General features: G+C 37.3%; 1 protein-coding gene across 2 annotated transcripts; it reads right to left on the bottom strand.

The window, feature by feature from the left end:
• Window positions 1–1436: 1436 nt before the first annotated feature.
• Window positions 1437–20145, bottom strand: LOC125849300 (transcription factor TGA2.2-like). Of its 2 annotated transcripts, none has more exons than XM_049529366.1 (9): window positions 19902–20145; window positions 15370–15498; window positions 14484–14546; window positions 14336–14395; window positions 5157–5234; window positions 4975–5026; window positions 4451–4722; window positions 3539–3784; window positions 1437–1845 (listed from the first exon to the last, which is right to left on the bottom strand). In XM_049529366.1, exons 2-9 carry the CDS (start codon window positions 15433–15435, stop codon window positions 1699–1701), a joined length of 984 nt encoding a protein of 327 aa, XP_049385323.1. In that variant the 5' UTR covers window positions 15436–15498; window positions 19902–20145; the 3' UTR covers window positions 1437–1698. The 2 variants fall into 2 exon arrangements, with proteins under 2 accessions (XP_049385323.1, XP_049385330.1); XM_049529373.1 differs by lacking the exon at window positions 19902–20145 and adding an exon at window positions 18250–18340.
• Between the last annotated feature and the right edge of the window lie 347 nt (window positions 20146–20492).

Raw genomic sequence — 20492 nt, 5'->3', positions numbered from 1 at the left:
TTATTTTGTATGTTTACATTCTTTTCGCTAACACTCATATTATTTATCTTTTTAAAATTCTTTTGCACTTTCTTTTTTAAAATTTTTGATAAGCTAGAGTAATACACTGTCAAAATTATAAATTAATAGTCAAAAAATATTAAACAAAATGACTTACAATTTTTCTTTTGTTTGTTTCTTCTTAAATTTCAAGTATTACATAAACATATTAAAGTAGGGTTATACCAAGTTAGCAATTTCTTGTATCAGATTTTATGGTTCTAATTCTTATCTTTATGTAAAGTTTGTCAACTTATTACTTACAGAATTATGTTAACAATTTATATAATGATTGCCTTAGTAAAAGAATGTTTTTCAATGTTATATTGATAAAATATTACCTAAAATTAATAAGTAAAAACGATTTTCGAAAAAATCATTTTAAAAAAAGATATCAAGTAATAATTTGCACTTTAAAAGTTAAAAAAAATAAACAACTATATTTGAAGTTTATAGATTTTTCAATTAAAATTTCGCTTTAGGCTTCAAATTACGTTGAGCCGCCCCTGGTTATGATAATTATCCAATTATTATTACGCACTCTACTTTTTTCTTTGATTTTACACTCTTACCAGCTTTTTAGTAGCTAGATTTTAACCCAATCAGTACTAATAACTTCTCTTTGCAAGTAATATCCCACATTCATACACGGTCGGCATAATACATAAACATGTCATTTAACTTGGCTTCAACTTATATTTATGTCTTCTAATTTTGGATGTGCACAAATAGAAACTTAAATTTATATAAAATTGAGAAAGTAGACACACACGTCCTACGTGGCAGAATACACATAGGACGCTACATAGGATGAAAATTGGTCATGTAGGACGTATTTGTCTACTTATTTCATTTTATACAAATTTAAGTGTTTATTTGTGCACATCCAAAGTTGGGGGTGTGTATAAGTTGAAGCTAAGTTAAAGGACATGTTTATCTATTATGTCTAACACGGTCCGAGGAAGAGCAAAGGGTGTGATGTAAGCAACATAACTCATATTCTCATTAGATCGTTCATTCCCTAATTCATACTCGGATCAATTGAGCACGAACAAATCCATATTACAATACGCAAATATGACCTTAACGGCCATCATTTAAAGCAATTATTCACTTCGCGACACTTCTTTTTTTTTTTGGGTTTCCCACCCGGTGTCTGGAGCCCGCATTAGAGCTCCGACTAAATCCGAATCGCGCACTGCAGGGCCCATTCGAGGGTGGTGCTCCCAACAGGATTTTTTCCATACCCGAGACTTCTGATTAAGGGTGAAGCACTCCCACAAGTGCACCACAACCCATGTTGGTGCTTCGCGATACATGTCAATAAAGATAAATAGAGAAATATAGTTCCAAATTCAACAGCTGATGCAACAACACAGATTAGAGAGCAAGTCAGCCACTGTCCATTTCCATTAATCTGAAATATGCTATAAGATAAACTACATCATTGTTCAAGTTGGAACAATTAAGTTTTACACAAGATGACAAAGAATAGAAATTATAAAGCTAGTCAACATAATTACATCCATCTAACTATATATGATAACTGATACAAAGCTTGAAGAGCTTTAAAACAAGTTACCATTACAACAAATGAAACCAGCAGCATTCCAGGAAGACGTTCACATATGCTAATGTCAGAAGAAAGTTGGTTACTTGTTACTCTCGGGGACGAGCAAGCCAGAGAGAACTAAGGGCTCGCAGTCTAGCGAAATAATCACCGATAGCAAGAAGAGCACGAGCTGATTGGCGAGTTGTCAATATCCGATGCATTTGCTGCAGCATCCGTTGCCGTAGGTTATCAGCCTGACATTTACATTTCATAGGTCAGTTTTTTGTATGCCGGGGAAAGCTTTCAACATGTAGTCAAAACAAAGATAGTTAGAGCAGATAAGAGTATCTTCACTAGACATTGAAACCCACCAATCACACTTTCCGGTACCTATGTACCCTCTTGCTTAAATGATTTTGACTTTACATTCGCTATCCTCGTACCCACAACTCAATCCCAAGCAAGTTGAGGTTATTATATGAATCTTCACTGACCATGTTGCTCCATTTAAACTCATCTCAAACCAATATTATACAAAAAAAGAAGTACTACGTTTTCTAATGGTACCAACATGTACTCGAACGTGTAAACACATATTTGTATATATGGCATCTCATGCATACAAGTTACCATCTAAGTTCTAACCCAACTAAACTGCTGCATTTCAGAACATAAATGTTATGGAGATGGTTCTAATGCAATGCAAGATCTTTCAACAATAAACAAATCTTCTTTTCTTTCTGGAAGCATGTTTGTCAACCTAACTAGCAACGTTTTGCAAATCTCACCTCTAATCCAAACCTTTTCAACCATAATTATTACCACCATGCCAATAATTGTACCGGTTTTCCAATTGGTACAGCTCAGTACAGAGTTGTCTCCGACTACCACTATAAAATCAAGAGTGAACTTACAAAACAGAAGACGGTAAGTTATGAAACTTTGTACTAGGAAATACAATCAGAATGACACCCTAAACCCCCTCATACATCTTCTATCTTTGGAACATGTGCAAAGAAAACAAGGCTAAATATCTTCAGTAATTTGGTAGCATCCTTCTCTATGTAAGAAAATAGCCCAGAACTAATACGAGATAGAGAACTACAGTTGCTTCAACTCCATTCTTTGTTTCCTACTAATTCTCTTCAGGAGAATGTAGAAACATAAATATCAAAACCTAGAAGGAAAAAAAAAGGAAAAAAGAAATGATAGAATAAGCGAATGAGTAGTTCGATATGTTTTTGCACCCAAGGGCGTGGCCTAGTGATCAATGAAGTGGGTCAAGAACCATGAGATCTCAGGTTCAAATAATAACACTAGGTGACTTCTACCCATCTGTCCTAGCCTTGGTGGATAGAGTTTCCTAGTACCTATTGCTGGTGGGAGACTAGGAGGTGGCAAGTATCCCAATCAAACATCGTTCACAATCAAACACCATCATATAAAATGAAACAGAGAGAGTCAGCCAGTTACTAAGTAATGGAAAACACTACTAGTTCTCTCCATCTCCTGATTCTCCTCTCAGGATTACAGTAAACTGAATGCTCTTGGTCACGAAGATAGAATAGGATACTTTAGGTGGCCAATCATGTCCAATAGGGATGTTGGTCGGCATACGGCAGGTACCCTTTGGGGTGGAATGGACAAGTGATCATTTAGTTGGGAGTGAAAACTTTTCAAAGGCTTCCATATGATGCAGTCTATGAGTCTATTTGGATGGAGTTAGAATTTGAATATCTCTTGAGGAACTTGGAATAATATATGACTTTTCTTCTTTCACACTTCTTAGTTTTTTCATTCTCAATCTTGAGGGGCTGGCCGGGTGCCAACAAAAGATGTGTAAGTGACATATCAATGATATATTTGAGGCTATTAGGAATGCATTAGATAACAAAGTCTATTTTTTAAGTCCAAATAGTGGATACACATAAGTAAAACACTAAGCACCTGGAGAATGAAGCCTTCAAGAGTTCCTAGCTTCCCCATTGCCATGGCCATTTGACCCATGTAATTGGCAACATTCCCAGATGACCCTGAAGGTCCAAGAGACCCTGCCAGGGTCTCAGCCAATGACTGTTGCAGTGATTCGATTCCCTGAGATAAAGCATCTTCAGCCAGTTGGGATGACTGTTGCAAGTTGTTGATTGCCAACGATTGTTGATCAGTTAAAGGCTCCAACTGATTAATGAGAAGCTGCAACAAAGGAACAGAAATTTAAGAGTGGAAGAATGTACTGAGGTAATGAGCGCAAAGGAAGTAAAACAATCTGCCTTCTGACCACCTCCAGCCCTTGAAAAGAGAAAAAAAAAAAAAAAAAGGAGCATGCAAAGATTTAGACATCTAAAAGTAACAAATGGAATTCTTCAGCATGAACCAGAATGAGAGAGGGTAACAGTAGAGGAAGAGGTATATCTAAAGCAAGACAGTTAGGGGAACAGAGAAATTCAAGAGTTTTCAATGCACAGAAAAGAAAATTATCACCAGAGGAACAAACAGAACCTGCAAGGATATTCAATTTGGACGGCATTTACCGAGAACATCTGTCTAGAGAAGTATTGGGAAGTTTTTTCATCAAGAAAGTGGTTGTAACTAAGGTCAGAAGTAGTCGATTGTCCTTTATAATTCATGGTGAAGGTACAAAATAGTTAAGACTTTCATATGAAAGATTAAGCTAACTTACTAGGCCAAATTCTACAAGAAGTTTCCTCAAAACGCTGAACTCTTTTGAATTTGGACAACTACCAATCATGTTGTAAAACCTTCACACCAGTTCAGATTTGTTTTATTTTGCTAATTCAAGTACGGGAATTGGGGTTTCCCAAGCAGTTGTATCACTTTTTTTATAAGGAAATTTCTCACCTTGAGAAGTTCCGACGAACGGAATCCACCAAGCCACAAGAAGCATCTTTCTGCAGGGGTTTTCCACATGCCTGACAATATATGAAAAACATCAGCCTTTGCAGCATCACCCTTGATCTTGAATAAGTCATCATAGTGCGCCAAGATGCCATCCACAATTATACGCAGTTCGCCATCACCAGCATGAGAACTTACAGCTCCTCTCAGCTCATTCGTACGCCGGTTGTGCTCTTCCAGCCATCGTGCATATTCTACATCAAACGCCAAAGCTCCTAAAAAATACAGATGTTAATATTACATAATTTTCTGGAACGCTAAACCTAAGCTAGCTTCTAGTAAAATTGATTAGAGTGTCAATATATATAGAGAGAGATATATATAGATATAATGTCCGAGACCCGTACATAAGATCGTTCTAGCTTATCTCCTTCTTACTAGTTAGTCATGTTTTATTAACGTGCAACCTATGTAACTAAAATTTATTGAGAATTCAAAAGTTGAAATGCAAAAGCAGATAAGCATACCATTTCCACTCATTGACTGTGATTGATCTCCTGAACTTGAAACATATATGCCCTTCAGATTAAGAAAAAAATTATCAAAAAAATTTATCATCTCAAGGGAAACTAGCTAATAACTACACAGGGCGCAAGTTCTAGAGCTAAAGAGAAACAAATTAGACCCATGAAACAATTGCTAAACAAACCTGCTGTCGAGCTCGTTGAAGTTCCTGCTCTAGCTGTGTCAGCTTCATTCTACTACTCTCTAACTGTTGAACATATGCCTAGATCACCACAAAAAGAAAACGTAAGAAATACTGGTGTAATTACTGATATAAGATCTATAAGGACTAAAGAGTAAAATTTATAACAAGTACTACCAATAGTATATGTAGTACAATGCAACTAAATAACCCGGAAGAATAATGGAAGTGAAGAATTAGACATAATTATGCTGCTAAAAAGCAGAAAATGCACATACATATGCTCAATTTTGCAAGGAACAGCTGGATGAATAAAGATGTGAAATGATGCTACATAAGATACATAGCAAAGTGAAAGGCAATAACTGTAAAATGGTTGCAAGACCTGCAGTGCTATATAACAAGAATAAATACTTGTATAAAATGAATTGAAAAAGATACAAAAAGAAAATGGTAATGGGAGCATTTGTCCTATTCCTATATGTACAAATCCAAATCAGGCGAATTTTTACCCGGAGTAGAGCATAAACCTAAAAAGATAAAGTTAAATGGAATTGTATTGTATCTTTTTATTATTGGTGTAAAAAGATAGAAATAGATGAATTAGAACTAGCAGATTTGTTAGGATCTCTGTGAGTAGCTTCCTCCTACTCTTTTTTTTCTTTTCATTTCTTTTGCTTCTTTTTGAAGGCCTCCAGCATATCCTTAATGCTGAGGAATACAACGTCACCAATTTCAAAAAACAGTGTGTGACCATCTGAGAGCAAACTTTTATTTTCTTAATCATGTCTTCAACACACCCCTCACATGTGGGCTAGATTATTTTTCATGACCAATTGCATGAAAATTCTTTCAGATAATGGGTGGCAGTGAGCTTCGAACTCAGGACCTTTAATTTACCATATTGAAGTACGTAACCATTTCATCTAAAAGCTTAAGTTGTTAGAGAGACTTATTTTCTTAATAATGTCTTCAACAACAAGAAAAGTTGTGCCTTCAATGCCCGACATATCAACAAAAGGAGGTATAGAAATAAGAATGTTAAGACGGATGTTCAGCCATACAAATAGGGGTTAAAAGTAACAACCACATCCAACACAGGGTGCAAGGAGGAAAAAACAGGATATAATGAGAAAAGATCGCCAAAGATAGTTTCGCATGTTCTACATAGACCAGCAAATATCAATCCTCGAGTATAATGATTGAAGGTAGACCTAAAATCATATTAGGAGAAGTTGTCTTAGATGATCTAAAATCTTTCCAAATTAATGCAGAGTTAAATATGAATAGAACATAATGAAAGCAAAGTGTGATGCCCTATCTCATCATTTACATGTAAGAATGACTGGCTAGTACTATTCATCAGAAGGACGAGTACAATTATGTGGTAGTGTGATTAAGAATGTATTTGACCATGAGGGAATGATGAAGGTATGTTAAGAGTCGCATTTTGTTTTCGGTTGAAAACTAATGAGTGGAGGTATATTTGAGGTAAGAAAAGGAAACCCGAACACCAGTGCTAGTTTGGTTTGAAAACGAAATGAGTTGGGCGAATTTCGGATAAGGAAATGAAACCTGAACAGAAGCTCATTGATGTTTGTACTCACGCTATAATACAGACCAATTGTAGTGACAAGCAAGGGAGGCAGTCACATTGGGTTGGGCTGACATGATGGAGCTTCAACAACATTGAGTGAAAATACAATGGGACAACAAATGAATTAGGACACCATAGTGTCTCATTGGATGAAACAACGTTAAGGGGACCCTACGATGGGGAATCTTGAACAATAGGAGAAAGCGCGATCCAAAAATATAGCGTGAGTTGCAGAAGGGCCATGCCGATTGTAAAACTCATTAGTCAAAAGCGCAAAATGGATGGTAGAGAAAATACTCCCAGGCACGATTTTCGAAGACAGCCTAGTCTGAACTAAAATCGATCTGGGGACTTATTCTCCGGCACATATGGCCGGAATCACAGCATCAGGGGTCAACAACATTTACTACAATGCAGGGTTTAAATCATACAAAATCACTAGATGTAAAGGTGGTACAGATTCCTGGTATGAATGGACTGAGAGTAGCAGAAAATTGTGAGAAGGGTGAAGATTAGCATTAAAGTTTTGCGGTGGTTGGTATCAATATTTATTGAGGCGTCCAAGGTACAAGGGAAAGTTATTAGGAGATGGAAGCTCAAGGAACACTTTTGCAGAGTTTTACTGCTCTCTTAAATACAACGAGAATGGCAGATTTGTCAGTTTTATTGATATCCAAGGTCAGAACAAGTCTATAATTATTACACCGGAAGCTTCATACATGGGGGGATGGAGTAATATCGTCCACAAAATAGCCAAGTTCATCTATGAACCCAACTTGCAACTAAAACTCCAAGTTAACACGGGCAAACAATCGAACACAACTTATAGGGAGGCAGTCCAAAGCAGCAGGTGGATGACGGACTCCATGAAGAGAGCGAAGTTACATGTGAAGGAGGCTCACATAGAAGTCACAAGCAGAGCACCGCTGGCAGAAACAGATCTTCTCAATAGGTGCATCGTTGGTAGATTCCAGGACGCACTACAGGAGACCCCAGCTTTAAACGACGTAAGAAGATGGGCCTGCAACACTTGGAAGTCAGCCATAGGAGTCAATGTTTTTGCCATGAATGACGGCCAATTTCTGTTTGAACTCCCATAAAGAGTAGCAGCAGAACATGTCGTGTCAGGGGTATGGGCATGGAAGAAGATGAACCTAAGTTTGTACTGGTGGAAGCCAACCACTGGATGCTGGCCAGATGAAGTAAAAAGAGATTGGGTCTGGATAAGAGTCATGGGATTACCTTTGAGCTTATGGTCATCGAGTATCTTCAAACAAATCGGCGACCAATGCGGCGGATTTATCGAAACAGAGGAAGAAACAAAGCTCAAAAATCACCTTCACTGGGCTCATATAAAAGTGAAGGGTGATGGGGAAAAGGTTCCGAGGGAGGTGAAGATTTCCAGCGACGGCTACGCCTACAAAGTTCCAATCTGGTGCAAGGCACCGGTGACCGTCAGAAAAGTGGAGACGAGGAGAGAGAATGAAGACAGAGAACCACTGGGTAAAGAAGTTTCAAGACCTAGTACGATGGAGAACCCAACAGTTCATACACCACAGCACGTGGGCACATCGACAGCTGGAGAACTTTTGAATTGGGAGTCACGGGACCAGGCACGTGATCGCAGCTGGAAAGGGAAAGGGCAAGCCAAATAAGCGAGAGTAAAAATCAGGGCCCAAAAAAAGCTTTAGGTCCAACAAGGTTTAAACAAAAAGAAAGCAGTCAAGAAGCCCAAAGACTAGACTTAGTAAGTGTTGAAATAATGGCAAATCTTTCTCAAACAAAGACACAGAATAGATTCAAAAATCTGGACAACCTGGAGGTGGAGGAGAGAAATTTCATGCCTCGCGAACAAGAGGAGACAATACAGGAGGAGGGGGAGAACACAGTTACCGTAGCGAAAGCTACAAACATGGGAAAACAAATAATGGCTGTATCACAACTGAATGGGCAGAATGATAGCAATACAGAGATCACAGAGGATGCTGTACCGCTGATGATTCAGCTGCCACTAGAAGACAATTTTAATTCAAAAAGTTCTCCACTTTAGATTAAGCAACACATACTCAAATTGAGCACTGAATTTGGGGTAGATTTTAGAGGATGTGAGGAGAAAGCAGAGGAGCTCTTTATGAAAATTGATAATAACAAGCAAGGGAACAAGGGGGGCAAGGGAGAAGCCACAACAAACAAAAAGAAAGGAGCAAACGAATTGAAAAGCCTGGAACTGGATACAAAGTTCATGAGCTTTGGCACTAGAAGTAGAGGGGGATACCTGGCAATAGAACAATAATGAAGCTAAACATAGTGTCATGGAATATAAGGGGGATGAACTGTGCTAGAAAGAGGGAAGTGATCAAAATTATTATGAAGAACTGGAAGGCAGATGTAGTCTGTTTCCAAGAAACAAAGGTGGAAGGGGAAATTGAATATATTGTGAAGGAAGTATGGGGGAATAAATGGGTGAATTATGCACAGTTAGAAGCCAGTGGAACCAGGGGAGGCATCGTTATTATGTGGGACAAAAGGGAGTGGGAAGGAGAAATTAGCAGCGTAGGGATGTATTCTATCACCTGTAGCTTCACAGAGATATGTCAAGATTTCAGCTGGCACTTCACAGGTGTCTATGCTCCAAATGATAGAGTAGAAAGGGAAGAGACTTGGTGGGAAATTGGTGCTGCCAGGGGGTTGATTGCAGGACCTTGGGTCCTATGTGGGGATTTCAACACTGTGAGGTACCCATCGGAGAAGAAAAATTGCAACAGAATCAACAAAGGAATGACAGATTTCTCAGATTTCATAGAAGACATGGGGTTAGTTGATCCTGAATTATCTGGGGGAAAATACACCTGGAAGAAAGGAGACAGGCATACAACAGCAGCCAGACTTGACAGAATTTTGTTCTCGGAAGAGTGGGAAGCAAATTTTTGAAATATAAGGCAGCACATACTCCACAGAGTGACATCAGATCACTCTCCCATAATGTTACAATGCGGTGTTAGGGAAAACACAAAGTCATACTTTAAATTTGAGAACTGGTGGTTGGGCATAGAGGGTTTCAATGACAAAATTAAAGGATGGTGGAACTCCTTCAATTTCATAGGGAAACCTGACTATGTCTTGGTTGCAAAGCTCAAAGCACTAAAAGAAACGCTAAAAGAATGGAGCAAAACTGCACAAGGGAACTTGGGAACACAAAAACAAAATGTCTTGAAACAGCTAGCTGAATTAGAGGAGATACAGGAGAACAGAACCCTGAGGCCAGAAGAGATAACCTCTAAAACAGCATTAATCAGTGAGTTTGAAAACATAGCTAAAAGGGAGGAAATAGCTTGGAGGCAAAGATCTAAGGCAGTGTGGCTAGAGCAGGGGGATAGAAACACTAATTTCTTCCACAGAACTGCAAATGCACACAGGAGAATGAATACAATCTCAAAGCTGAAAGTGAGAGAAGAAAATTTGACTGAACCAGAGGAGATACAGAAGGAGGTAGTAACTTATTATGAGGAACTATACTCTGAGCCAGAAAAATGGAGACCCTACCTGGAGATGAGAAACTGTCCTATGATTCATGAAGAAGAAAACAAATTACTCTTGGCACCTTTTGAGTAGCAGGAAATTCTAGAGAGCATAAAATCATGTGCAGGGGACAAAGCACCAGGTCCAGATGGTTACTCCATGGCTTTCTTCAGCCAATGTTGCGACATCATTAAACCTGATCTGGTGGCTACAGTGCAGCAGTTTCATAAGGCAGAGAGGTTTGAGAAGAGAAAGTGGGAGCTGAGGAACTGACAGATTTTAGACCTATTAGTCTAATAGGTGGAGTTTACAAGATCATTGCTAAACTACTGGCAGAAAGGTTAAAGAAGGTGCTACACAGGCTTGTAGACAACCAACAAATGGCATTCATAAAAGGTAGACAAATAATGGATGCAGTGTTGATTGCAAATGAATGTGTTGAGTCTAGACAGAGAAGCAAGTGCCCTGGAATTCTATGCAAGCTTGATATATAGAAGGCCTATGATCATTTAAACTAGAATTTCTTACTACTTATGATGCAAAGGATGGGTTTTGGAGCCAAATGGATTAGATGGGTGAAATTCTGCATAAGCACAGTCAAGTTTTCTATTTTAGTTAATAGAACTCCTAGTGGTTTCTTTTCATCCCAAAGGGGACTGAGACAAGGTGACCCCCTGTCACCCTTTTTATTCATCTTAGCCATGGAAGGTTTGAGTAACCTAATTCGCACAGCACAGATGAAGGGTTGGGTAAGGGGCTTTAGGGTGGACAAGAGTGCACAAAATGGCTTGGAGATTACACATCTGCAATATGCAGATGATACCCTTATTTTTTGTGAAGCAATGACAGAGCAAATGTTGATCCTAAGAGTAATATTCATCATCTTTGAAGCAGTCTCTGGATTACATATCAATTGGGGGAAGAGTTTCATTTATCCCATAAATGAAGTGGCTCAGGTGGAGAATCTGGCAGGGGTTTTGGGTGGTAGGGTAGGGGAACTACCAACCATATACCTAGGTATGCCATTGGGGGGAAAGAGCAAATCAATAGGGATCTGGAATGGAGTGATAGAAAAATGCGAAAAGAAGCTTACCAACTGGAAGAGTCAATATCTGTCTAGGGGAGGTAGATTAACCATGGTTAATAGTGTGCTAGATGCAATACCTGCTTATATGATGTCTGTGTTCCCAGCACCAGACAATGTCATACAGAGGATAGATGCTTTGAGTAGATAAAAAGAAGTTTCATCTAGTCAAGTGGGAAGAGGTCATAAAAATAAGAGAGAGGGGGGACTGGGGATCAGGAACATGAAGAAACAAAACAAAAGCCTAATGTTAAAATGGCTTTGGAAGTTTATGACAGGAGAGAATATGCTATGGAGAGAGGTGATCGAGGCAAAATATGAAATGGAGAATAAGTGGATGACAAAGATGGTAACTACACCATATGGATGTGGTATCTGGAGATCAATAAGAAATCTTTGGCCTCTGTTCCTTTCTAGAATCAGATTCCAGGTGGGTAATGGAATGAAGGTGTCATTTTGGGAGGACAGATGGATAGCCCAAAGAACCCTGAAACAATTATTCCCAAACTTATATACACTAAGCCTTCAACAAAATGCAACTGTGGCTGAAATGTGGACAGGACAGGGGTGGAACTTACATCTTAGGAGGAATCTAAATGATTGGGAGATGGGGAACATAGTGGCCTTCCATGATACAATGGCACAATTTAGCAATCTAACTAGGGAAGAAGACAAGGTTGTGTGGAAGATTGGTAGCAAAGGGATTTTCAGTGTCAAGTCAGCTTGCAAAGATCTTAATCAATCAAATTCAAATGATAGGATGGAGCTCTGGCCATAGCAGATGATATGTAGACCTAAAATCCCATACAAGGTAAACTGTTTCACATGGTTAATAGCAAAGGAAGCAGTGCTGACACAAGAGAATATAAAGAAGAGGAAGTTCCAACTATGCTCAAGATGCTATTTGTGTGAGGAACAAGCAGAGACAGTCAACCACCTCTTCTTGCATTGCAAATGGACAGATCAATTATGGAGAATTTTCAGCAGCCTTAGAAAGATCACTTGGGTGAAACCAAGAAACATAGTACAACTCCTAAATTGTTGGATCAATATTGGCAACACTACAATTAAGGAGGAGAGATGGAGGATTGTCCTAGCTTGTATATGGTGGACAGTGTGGAAAGAAAGGAATCAAAGATGTTTTGAGGGCAAGAAGAACTATTTGCAGAATTTCAAAATGAATTATATAGCTCTTTATTATTTTTGGTGTAAACAGAAAGTCTTAGTACAGGCAGAAGAACTTTTTGATGTTTTAGACTATTTGTGACAAAAAGCACAGATGGAGTCAGTCTAGTTTGTAATACTTTTGGAGGGGGGCTACTTTGATGTAGTATACCTGTGGATAAATAGAAGAAAAAGTTACCATTCTCAAAAAAAAAAAAGCGCAAAATGGGATTGTCAGCAGACATGCTAAATTCCTGCATAGAAAAAGGTAGTATTTTTTTACTAGAATTTTTTAGGCAGAACTTGCACTGGACTTTGGTTGTAATAGTAAGTTGATTCGCTTCTACGTGATGTTTGGAATTTCTCTAGCAAGAATATTTTATTGATAACTATTTCTAGCAAGAATGATGGAGTCTTCAACAACGACTCCAGTCTGTGAGAAGATTAAACTAAGATAAGGTAAACTCGATCTTTAGGGAAAATTATTAGTTTTGACGCCATAGCATCAAGGTCCCAGCAAAAAAATTATAAAAGCTTGCTTTCATGGAATTTTTCATTCCAACTCATTCGAAGACACTAGGACTCAATATTGTATGAAAGGGTATCTCTTCAATCCCATACACTGAGGTGAATGAAGAATGGATCCTATTGCAAGCATATGATACTAGAAACATGATTTTTACTATAGATTTTAGGATTACTTATAGATTTCACATTTGGAGATGATAGTACTATCCAGAAAAGGAGGTTCTTGAATTCTTTGGTGAAAAGGTTATTTCTGAACCTAAATTCGGTGAATTGTATTCATTTATGCTATGTGTAATTGAGATTAAGAATTTGTTGATTCACTTCAGTTGAAATCAAAATCAAAATCAAAAGGAAATACCTAGGGTTAAGTATAACTGCACTGTTCAGATACCCCTACCTATACTCCGGACAGATAGTTACACAAAATACAAAACAGCTCACACAGTCCATGCATCCAACACCAGACAGCAGTTGCTCATCAGGTTACCCAGAGTAACAGATATCAGAGGTTCTGTTTATTCAATAAATTGTTCCTTTAGAGGTGTATTTCTTCTGAAGATATCCTTGGTTTTTTTTTTTTTTGATAAGATAAGTGGTATTAATAACAGCATCAGGAAGATGCAAAATTTACAAGATATGGCATTTGAGCTTACAAAAAAATCTCTGGCTAACTATACAAACTATCTAAGCCAGAGCTAATGAGTTAGTAAAATCCTGAAGTTGTTCTACATTAAAATCCTTGGTGTTGTTCCCATACTAAAGCACAAAGTAACTTCTATCAAAGTTTTGTGGTTCTCTTACTCCAGTATTGATCCAAAGTGACTAAAAGCACTGAAAAGTAAATCATTTTGTACTATGGTAAGAACCATAATCNCAGCATCAAGAAGATGCAAAATTTACAAGATATGGCATTTGAGCTTACAAAAAAATCTCTGGCTAACTATACAAACTATCTAAGCCAGAGCTAATGAGTTAGTAAAATCCTAAAGTTGTTCTGCATTAAAATCCTTGGTGTTGTTCCCATACTAAAGCACAAAGTAACTTCTATCAAAGTTTTGTGGTTCTCTTACTCCAGTATTGATCCAAAGTGACTAAAAGCACTGAAAAGTAAATCATTTTGTACTATGGTAAGAACCATAATCATTTTCTCAAATAGTTCGGTGCTTTTAGAAATGTAAAAGAAATATAGAAAAAGCCATTGGATTGTTAACCTATTTGCAAATCAATCTGAAGTACAAAAGGAAAAACTATATATAAAGTAAACAGCAGTGCAACCGTAAGAGAATCTACCTTTTTCCTTAGACGACTCTTTCGTGCAGCTTCACGATTTTGGGAAAGCCTACGAAGCGTCTGCAGAAAAGAAGAGTTCAACTCAGTTAGAAACCTTTTTTTTCAATCATTATTCTAATCGAATTCGGAATGTGCACAATGGAATAACCTTTTGGTCTCTGGTTTTGTCACTTGCATCGGAAGTGGCGCCCAATGTTAGAGAGTTTAGAAACTGCACGAAGAATGATGAAGAACAATTTCATTAAAATTTGAAGTACAGATTAGCTTAAAAGTACAGCAAGATTCCGGAAAGTTCTGGAGCCATTAACTAGTTTGAAATAAAATGTGTTTTTTTCTAATATCTAATTGCTCTTTTTTTAGTAGACCTCTTTTCTTCCTGAAACACTTCGATAACATGCGCTAGTTTTGCAGATCAGGAAAAAGAAAAATTCCCTCCAAGTAATTTTAGAACATAGGGAGACGATATATAATAGAGCATAATGGATTTATATAGGTGATAACAACTACTTGGGGATAAAGCTTAGTCATGTTAGAAGGCTTATACAAGGTCAGGTTCTTCCCTTCCACTGCACCACAAAATATCCTTAAGCACTGCCCTTGGAAATCAATGGAAGATAAATAAGCTTATAACTTCATTTTTAATTAACATATGGAACAGTACTGGCAATGTCTGGCCTGGAACTATCTTATATAAGGTGAATCATTCAGATTTTTGTAGAAGTAGATAGAGGTAACAGAATTTACAGGGATAGAATCTCAATTATATAAATTAAGAAAAAAAATCAAAAGAAGTTTTATGTTATTGCCTAGAATTTTGTTCAACTAGTCAAGAATAAAAGCATAAGAACTGCCTATTTTTCTTTGAAAAATAAAGAACATTGGTGTGCCAAATGGACTCTAACAAAACTTTGAATGAAGATAACCAGAAATTATCAACCAAAATATCATGCAGATAAATGCTTATTTTAATCTAGAAAAGTTATAGCTGAAATTTGAAAACATTAAATAAGATAAGAAAGTAATAACAGATATACCCTCAAGTTTTTATCATCTGTATCAACATCTGTTGACGTATCAGTCATAGCACTGACGTCTGCCATCGTGTAGTACCACCAACTTCACGGACAACCACTTCAGATTGGGAACTCGTTTGTAGACTCTTTCTGTAAAAGAACTGAATTAACATGATGTCTATATAAGGATAGACTTGATGAAATTAAGTTGACAACTGCACAAAGATACTGTACAACTGTATCAAAATGCAAAAGAAACTTCACCTACTGAGCTTTGCAAAGTATACCAGACGTGAGTCCAGACAAAAGCAAATTAAAGATGAGTACTGAAATGTAGCACTTCATGAACACTAAATTTTGTTCACTATATGGAAGCTCATTTGCCAAACATTTAGCTATAGCAAAGAGAAATCACATCTATCTCATATTTAGTACGAGGCCTCAGCCCCACTAACATTGGCCATCAGATCTCATGCATCACAAATTAACCTACAAGAAGATTTAATCATTCTTCTAAGAAGCTCAAGGAAACACTCATTTGAGAAACACGTGAGAGCTGACTGCCTTAGAATTATTGCAAGCAGAACAAGGAGACAAAAACATAGCATAGATTCAGCATCGTTGAGAATCCTTTGGCATATAGTGCTCTACTCTCTGGTTGGGTGGTGCCTCTAATCAGATGATCGCCTATTGTTTTGAGTCTCTAATGTGAAATTACTAGTGCTACATGCATATGCTGAAGTTCTTCGTAATCGTCATTATCTCATTAATTTTTCATTGCCTTCTCCATTTTAGAATTAATGCACTACCAATAATATTGAACTTTAAGATAATCTAGATAGGTCTCTTCAATCTAGAGAAAGAATTGGTCTAATCATGAGCTTGCTGGAAAAATGGCCAATGAGGAATGCTAGAGAAGAAAACAGCTTATGGAGGAAGGTCATTCACAAAAAGTATGGAACATTTAGCCATTGGTGTACCAAGACAGTGAACACCCGCTATGGAGTAAGCATATGGAAATCCATCAGGGCTCTTTGGGATGTCTTTGCAGGAAACACTGAACTACCTCCGGGGAATGGTAGAAAAATTGCTTTCTGGAATGATAAATGGATTGGCCAGGAACCTTTGAAGTTTGAAGGACGGTTTTCCAGAATTTCATAGACCGACTGTGAGTACTGATGCATCTATCAATGAAGTCGGGAATCAAAATGGATGGAATTCTAACTTAACAAGAGGGCTAAATGATTGGGAGATGGAAAGACTGACTTCCTTTTTGCAGATTTCATAAGGGCTGAGAGAACTCAACAATAATGAAGATGTTTTGGTATGGAAGGACAGGGGAAACAAGGTGTTCACAATCAAGGGTGCCTATGCTTTCTTTAGTAATGAGGGCCATCACTCCAGTTGACCTTGGAAGCAGATCTGGAAGGCAAAAGCACCCTCTAGAGTGAATTGTTTCTCATTGTTTTTTTTTTTTAACTTAATTGTTTCTCATGGTTGGTGGCTAGAAAAGCCTGTTTTAAGTTAACTCATGAAAAAGTTCAGAGAAGGGGTATGCAGTTGGTATCCATATGTTGCCTCTGCAATGCAACAGCAGAAGATAACCGCCACTTTTTTTTCACATTGTGTATATACTGCCCAGCTGTGGCAGCTTTTTGTGGTTCTGGCTAACCTTAAATGGGTTATCCAGGAAACACTTTTGAACTTTTGATAGCTTAGGACCAAGCTAGGAGGAATGTAAAGCAGAAGAAATGGTGGAAGGCAATTCATTTGTGCTTTTGGTGGACCATCTGGACGGAAAGAAATAGCAGATGCTTTGAGAACAATAGTAACCCAATGCAGAAAGTCTTTATGAACTGTAGCTAGCATTTTTGGTGTAAAGAATTTTGTATAGAGGATGTTGATGCCATCCTAGACTTTTTGGTGAAGTGTACATAGGCTTTATTCTTTCATTTGTACTACTGTTGCCAGTCCAATCTTTTTGTACTGGTAAATACAATGAACCATTCTAAAAAAGTGAATTTCCACGAGTAGAGTTTGTTAATTTTCCCTTCATAATTTCTAAAGTTTCAACTTTCTATGCAAGTTCAGATTTCTCCAAAGTAAAATAAATATGATATCTTTTGATTCCTAATTTATAAAAGGTTCTCCAAGGCGCTACACAGTTGGGCATATGAAAAAGGGAAGAGAAACACAGCATATGAGAGGCAGGCCAACTTGCTTTAATATGGGTCTCATTGAAGGAGAGGAATAGGCGAACTTCGAATTGATTTGAAAATGACTTTGTACATTTGAGAAATAGTTTTTAGTTTCTTTTTGGTGCACCATGAAGTTCCTAGTCGTATAGACAATGTATTTACTGGAGAACCAGACTTTTGAAACAGGAATTTTACCAGATTACTAAAACTGCATAGCCAAACCAAAAAGAGAACAAAAAAGATTGAAAAGTTCTTCATGTAACGCAAACACAAGCAACAGCAAATACCAATTTAGGAAGGACAAATTGAAAAGCTGAAGAATTATGGATATCTCAACACAAATAATCACACATTTTTTGAAGAACATCTGCCCATCTCAATTATGTTTTCTACATACAACACAACAATTTTGGCTCAATCCAAAGTTAGTTGGTGTTGGCTATATGAATCCTCTATGCCAATTCCTCTACAGTTTTAGACTCATTTCATTTCTATCAGGGGCAGAGCTAGATGCTCAGGGTTGACTAGAAGGAGTTGCTCAGATGGTAAGCACCACTCACCTCCAACCTAAGGTTTTGGGTTCGAGTAACCAAGTGAGCAAGAAAGGGTGGCAACTCCTAGGGAGGGATAAAAAATAAAAAGAAAAAACTACTCAAACAGTATATTTGTGTTAAGAAATTCATTTAAGTTATATACATATTACATTTAGAAACCAGTTACTAGCACTTGAAGTAGTCATTTTAAAATCCACAACCCATGAAGTTGAAATCCTAGCTCTGTCTCACCTTTGATTCCAATGCAAATCAGGATTTCCTTTATGTAAGAAAAGAATATGTTATTCTCTAAAGTTTCAGACAAGAAAAAGAAAAGATTGTTCATCTATTATCTAATTCTAGACACACTTAACCCCAGCTGAACTTCTGATCCATATGATTAAGAATCATTTGCATCTTATATATAATAGAACCCAACAAAATTTTCTCCCTCTAACCTCCCCAGCACAATTAATAAAACTTGCTCATCAAATCTTCATAAAGAACAAATATTTTCACCTTCCGCCCAAAAGACGGGCACCCCCTTCTACAAATAGTACACAAAAAGCAGCCAAGTACATGATAACTGAATAGAAAGATAGGCGAGTGACTTACAGTTAAAGAACGTGAAGGATCTGTTGGGAAAAAACTAATACTTCAACAGATAACCAAAATCAGAGAAACAGACTCAAATCGTTTTCTTATTTTACTACAATTTTCTTTTGAGCCAAAGGTCTTGGTGCACATACAACAGAACAATTATGCCTCAATCAAAGTTAATTGGGGTTGGTAATATTGATCCTCTATGTCGGTTCTGCTACAGTTTAGACCCAATTCATTCCAATGCTCAATATTTTGTTTCAAGACACATCATGATTTCCTTTACAGCAGCAACAACGTACAAAGTGTAATCCCACAAGTGGGATCTTGGGAGGGTACACAGTATACGCACACCTTACCCCTACCTTAATTAAGATAGAGAGACTATTTTCGATAAGACCCTGGGCTCAAAACAGATAAAAAAGACAACAACAGCAACAAGCAGGGAGAACAACAAGAAAATACAATAATCAAGGCTAAAGAATCAACCAATAGACACACTAAAATCAAGCTGAGCTTCAGACCTATATGATCGAGAATCATTTGCATCTCAACAACAATAACATACCCAGTGTAAACCCACTAGTGGGATCTGGAGAGGGTACACAGTGTACGCACACCTTACCCCTACCTTAATTAAGATAGAGAGACTATTTTCGATAGACCCTGGGCTCAAAACAGATAAAAAAAGACAACAACAGCAACAAGTAGGAACAACAAGAAAATACAATAATCAAGGCTAAAGAATCAACCAATAGACACACTAAAATCAAGCTGGGCTTCAGAGCTATATGATCAAGAATCATTTGCATATCAACAACCACAATATACCATTGTAATCCCACAAGAGGGGTCTGGGGAGGGTACACAGTATACACACACCATACCCCTACCTTAACTAAGGTAGATAGACAATTTTAGATAGACCCTCCACTCAAAACAGATAAAAAAAAGACAAAAGGCAGTAAGAACAACAAGAAAATACAACAATCCAGGCTAAAGAATCACCCAATAGACAAACTTAAATCAACCTGAGCCTCAGACCTATATGATCAAGAATCATTTGCATCACATAGATAATAAAACCCAATTTATCAAATCCTCAAAAAGATCAAATCTTTGCACCTTCCGCCCCAAAACACAGACACCCTCATCTACAAATAGTACATAAAAAACATCTAAATACATGATAACTGAAGAGAAAGAAGGGAAAGTGACTTACAGTTCAAGAGAAGGGTCTGTTGGACAAAAAAAAAACTGAGACTTCAACAGATAACCAAAATCAGATTAAAAAGACTCAATCTTTTTCTTCTTTTCTTACACCCCTTATGGTTTTTACTTCCAAATTCTTCTTCTTCTTCTTCAGAATTCAGTAAATCAGTGAAATCAACTAAAGTTTTTTCAGCAAAAAAACAAAACTGAAGTCTTTGAGGCTTTCTTCATTCTCTCTTTCTTTTGTGTGTTGGGGGTGGGGGAGTGGGGGTGTTATTTTTTTTATACATATAGGCTATAGCTTTGTTTCACTATGAATTATTTATTTTCTAAGAATATATCAATATTTTAGCCAAATTGAGTGGATATGTCCGTCGCTAATATTTTAGCACAACCATGTTTTTATCGTCCAATACTGGATTCAAATTTATTCTTACTCACCGCACACTAATTAGATAATTAATAAGCAGTAAAAAAACAAATATATCTCCTAATTATTATAAATGATATGTATATACATTTGGGGAAAAGAATAAATATATTTCAAACTATCGTAAATAGTATGCAGATACCCTCCGTCATACTTTTGAGACATTGGTGC

Source organism: Solanum stenotomum, chromosome 1, assembly GCF_019186545.1.
Source record: "Solanum stenotomum isolate F172 chromosome 1, ASM1918654v1, whole genome shotgun sequence".
Lineage (NCBI taxonomy): Eukaryota > Viridiplantae > Streptophyta > Magnoliopsida > Solanales > Solanaceae > Solanum > Solanum stenotomum.
The sequence above is the reverse complement of the archived record's forward strand: the minus strand, read 5'-3'. Positions and strand labels throughout refer to the sequence as shown.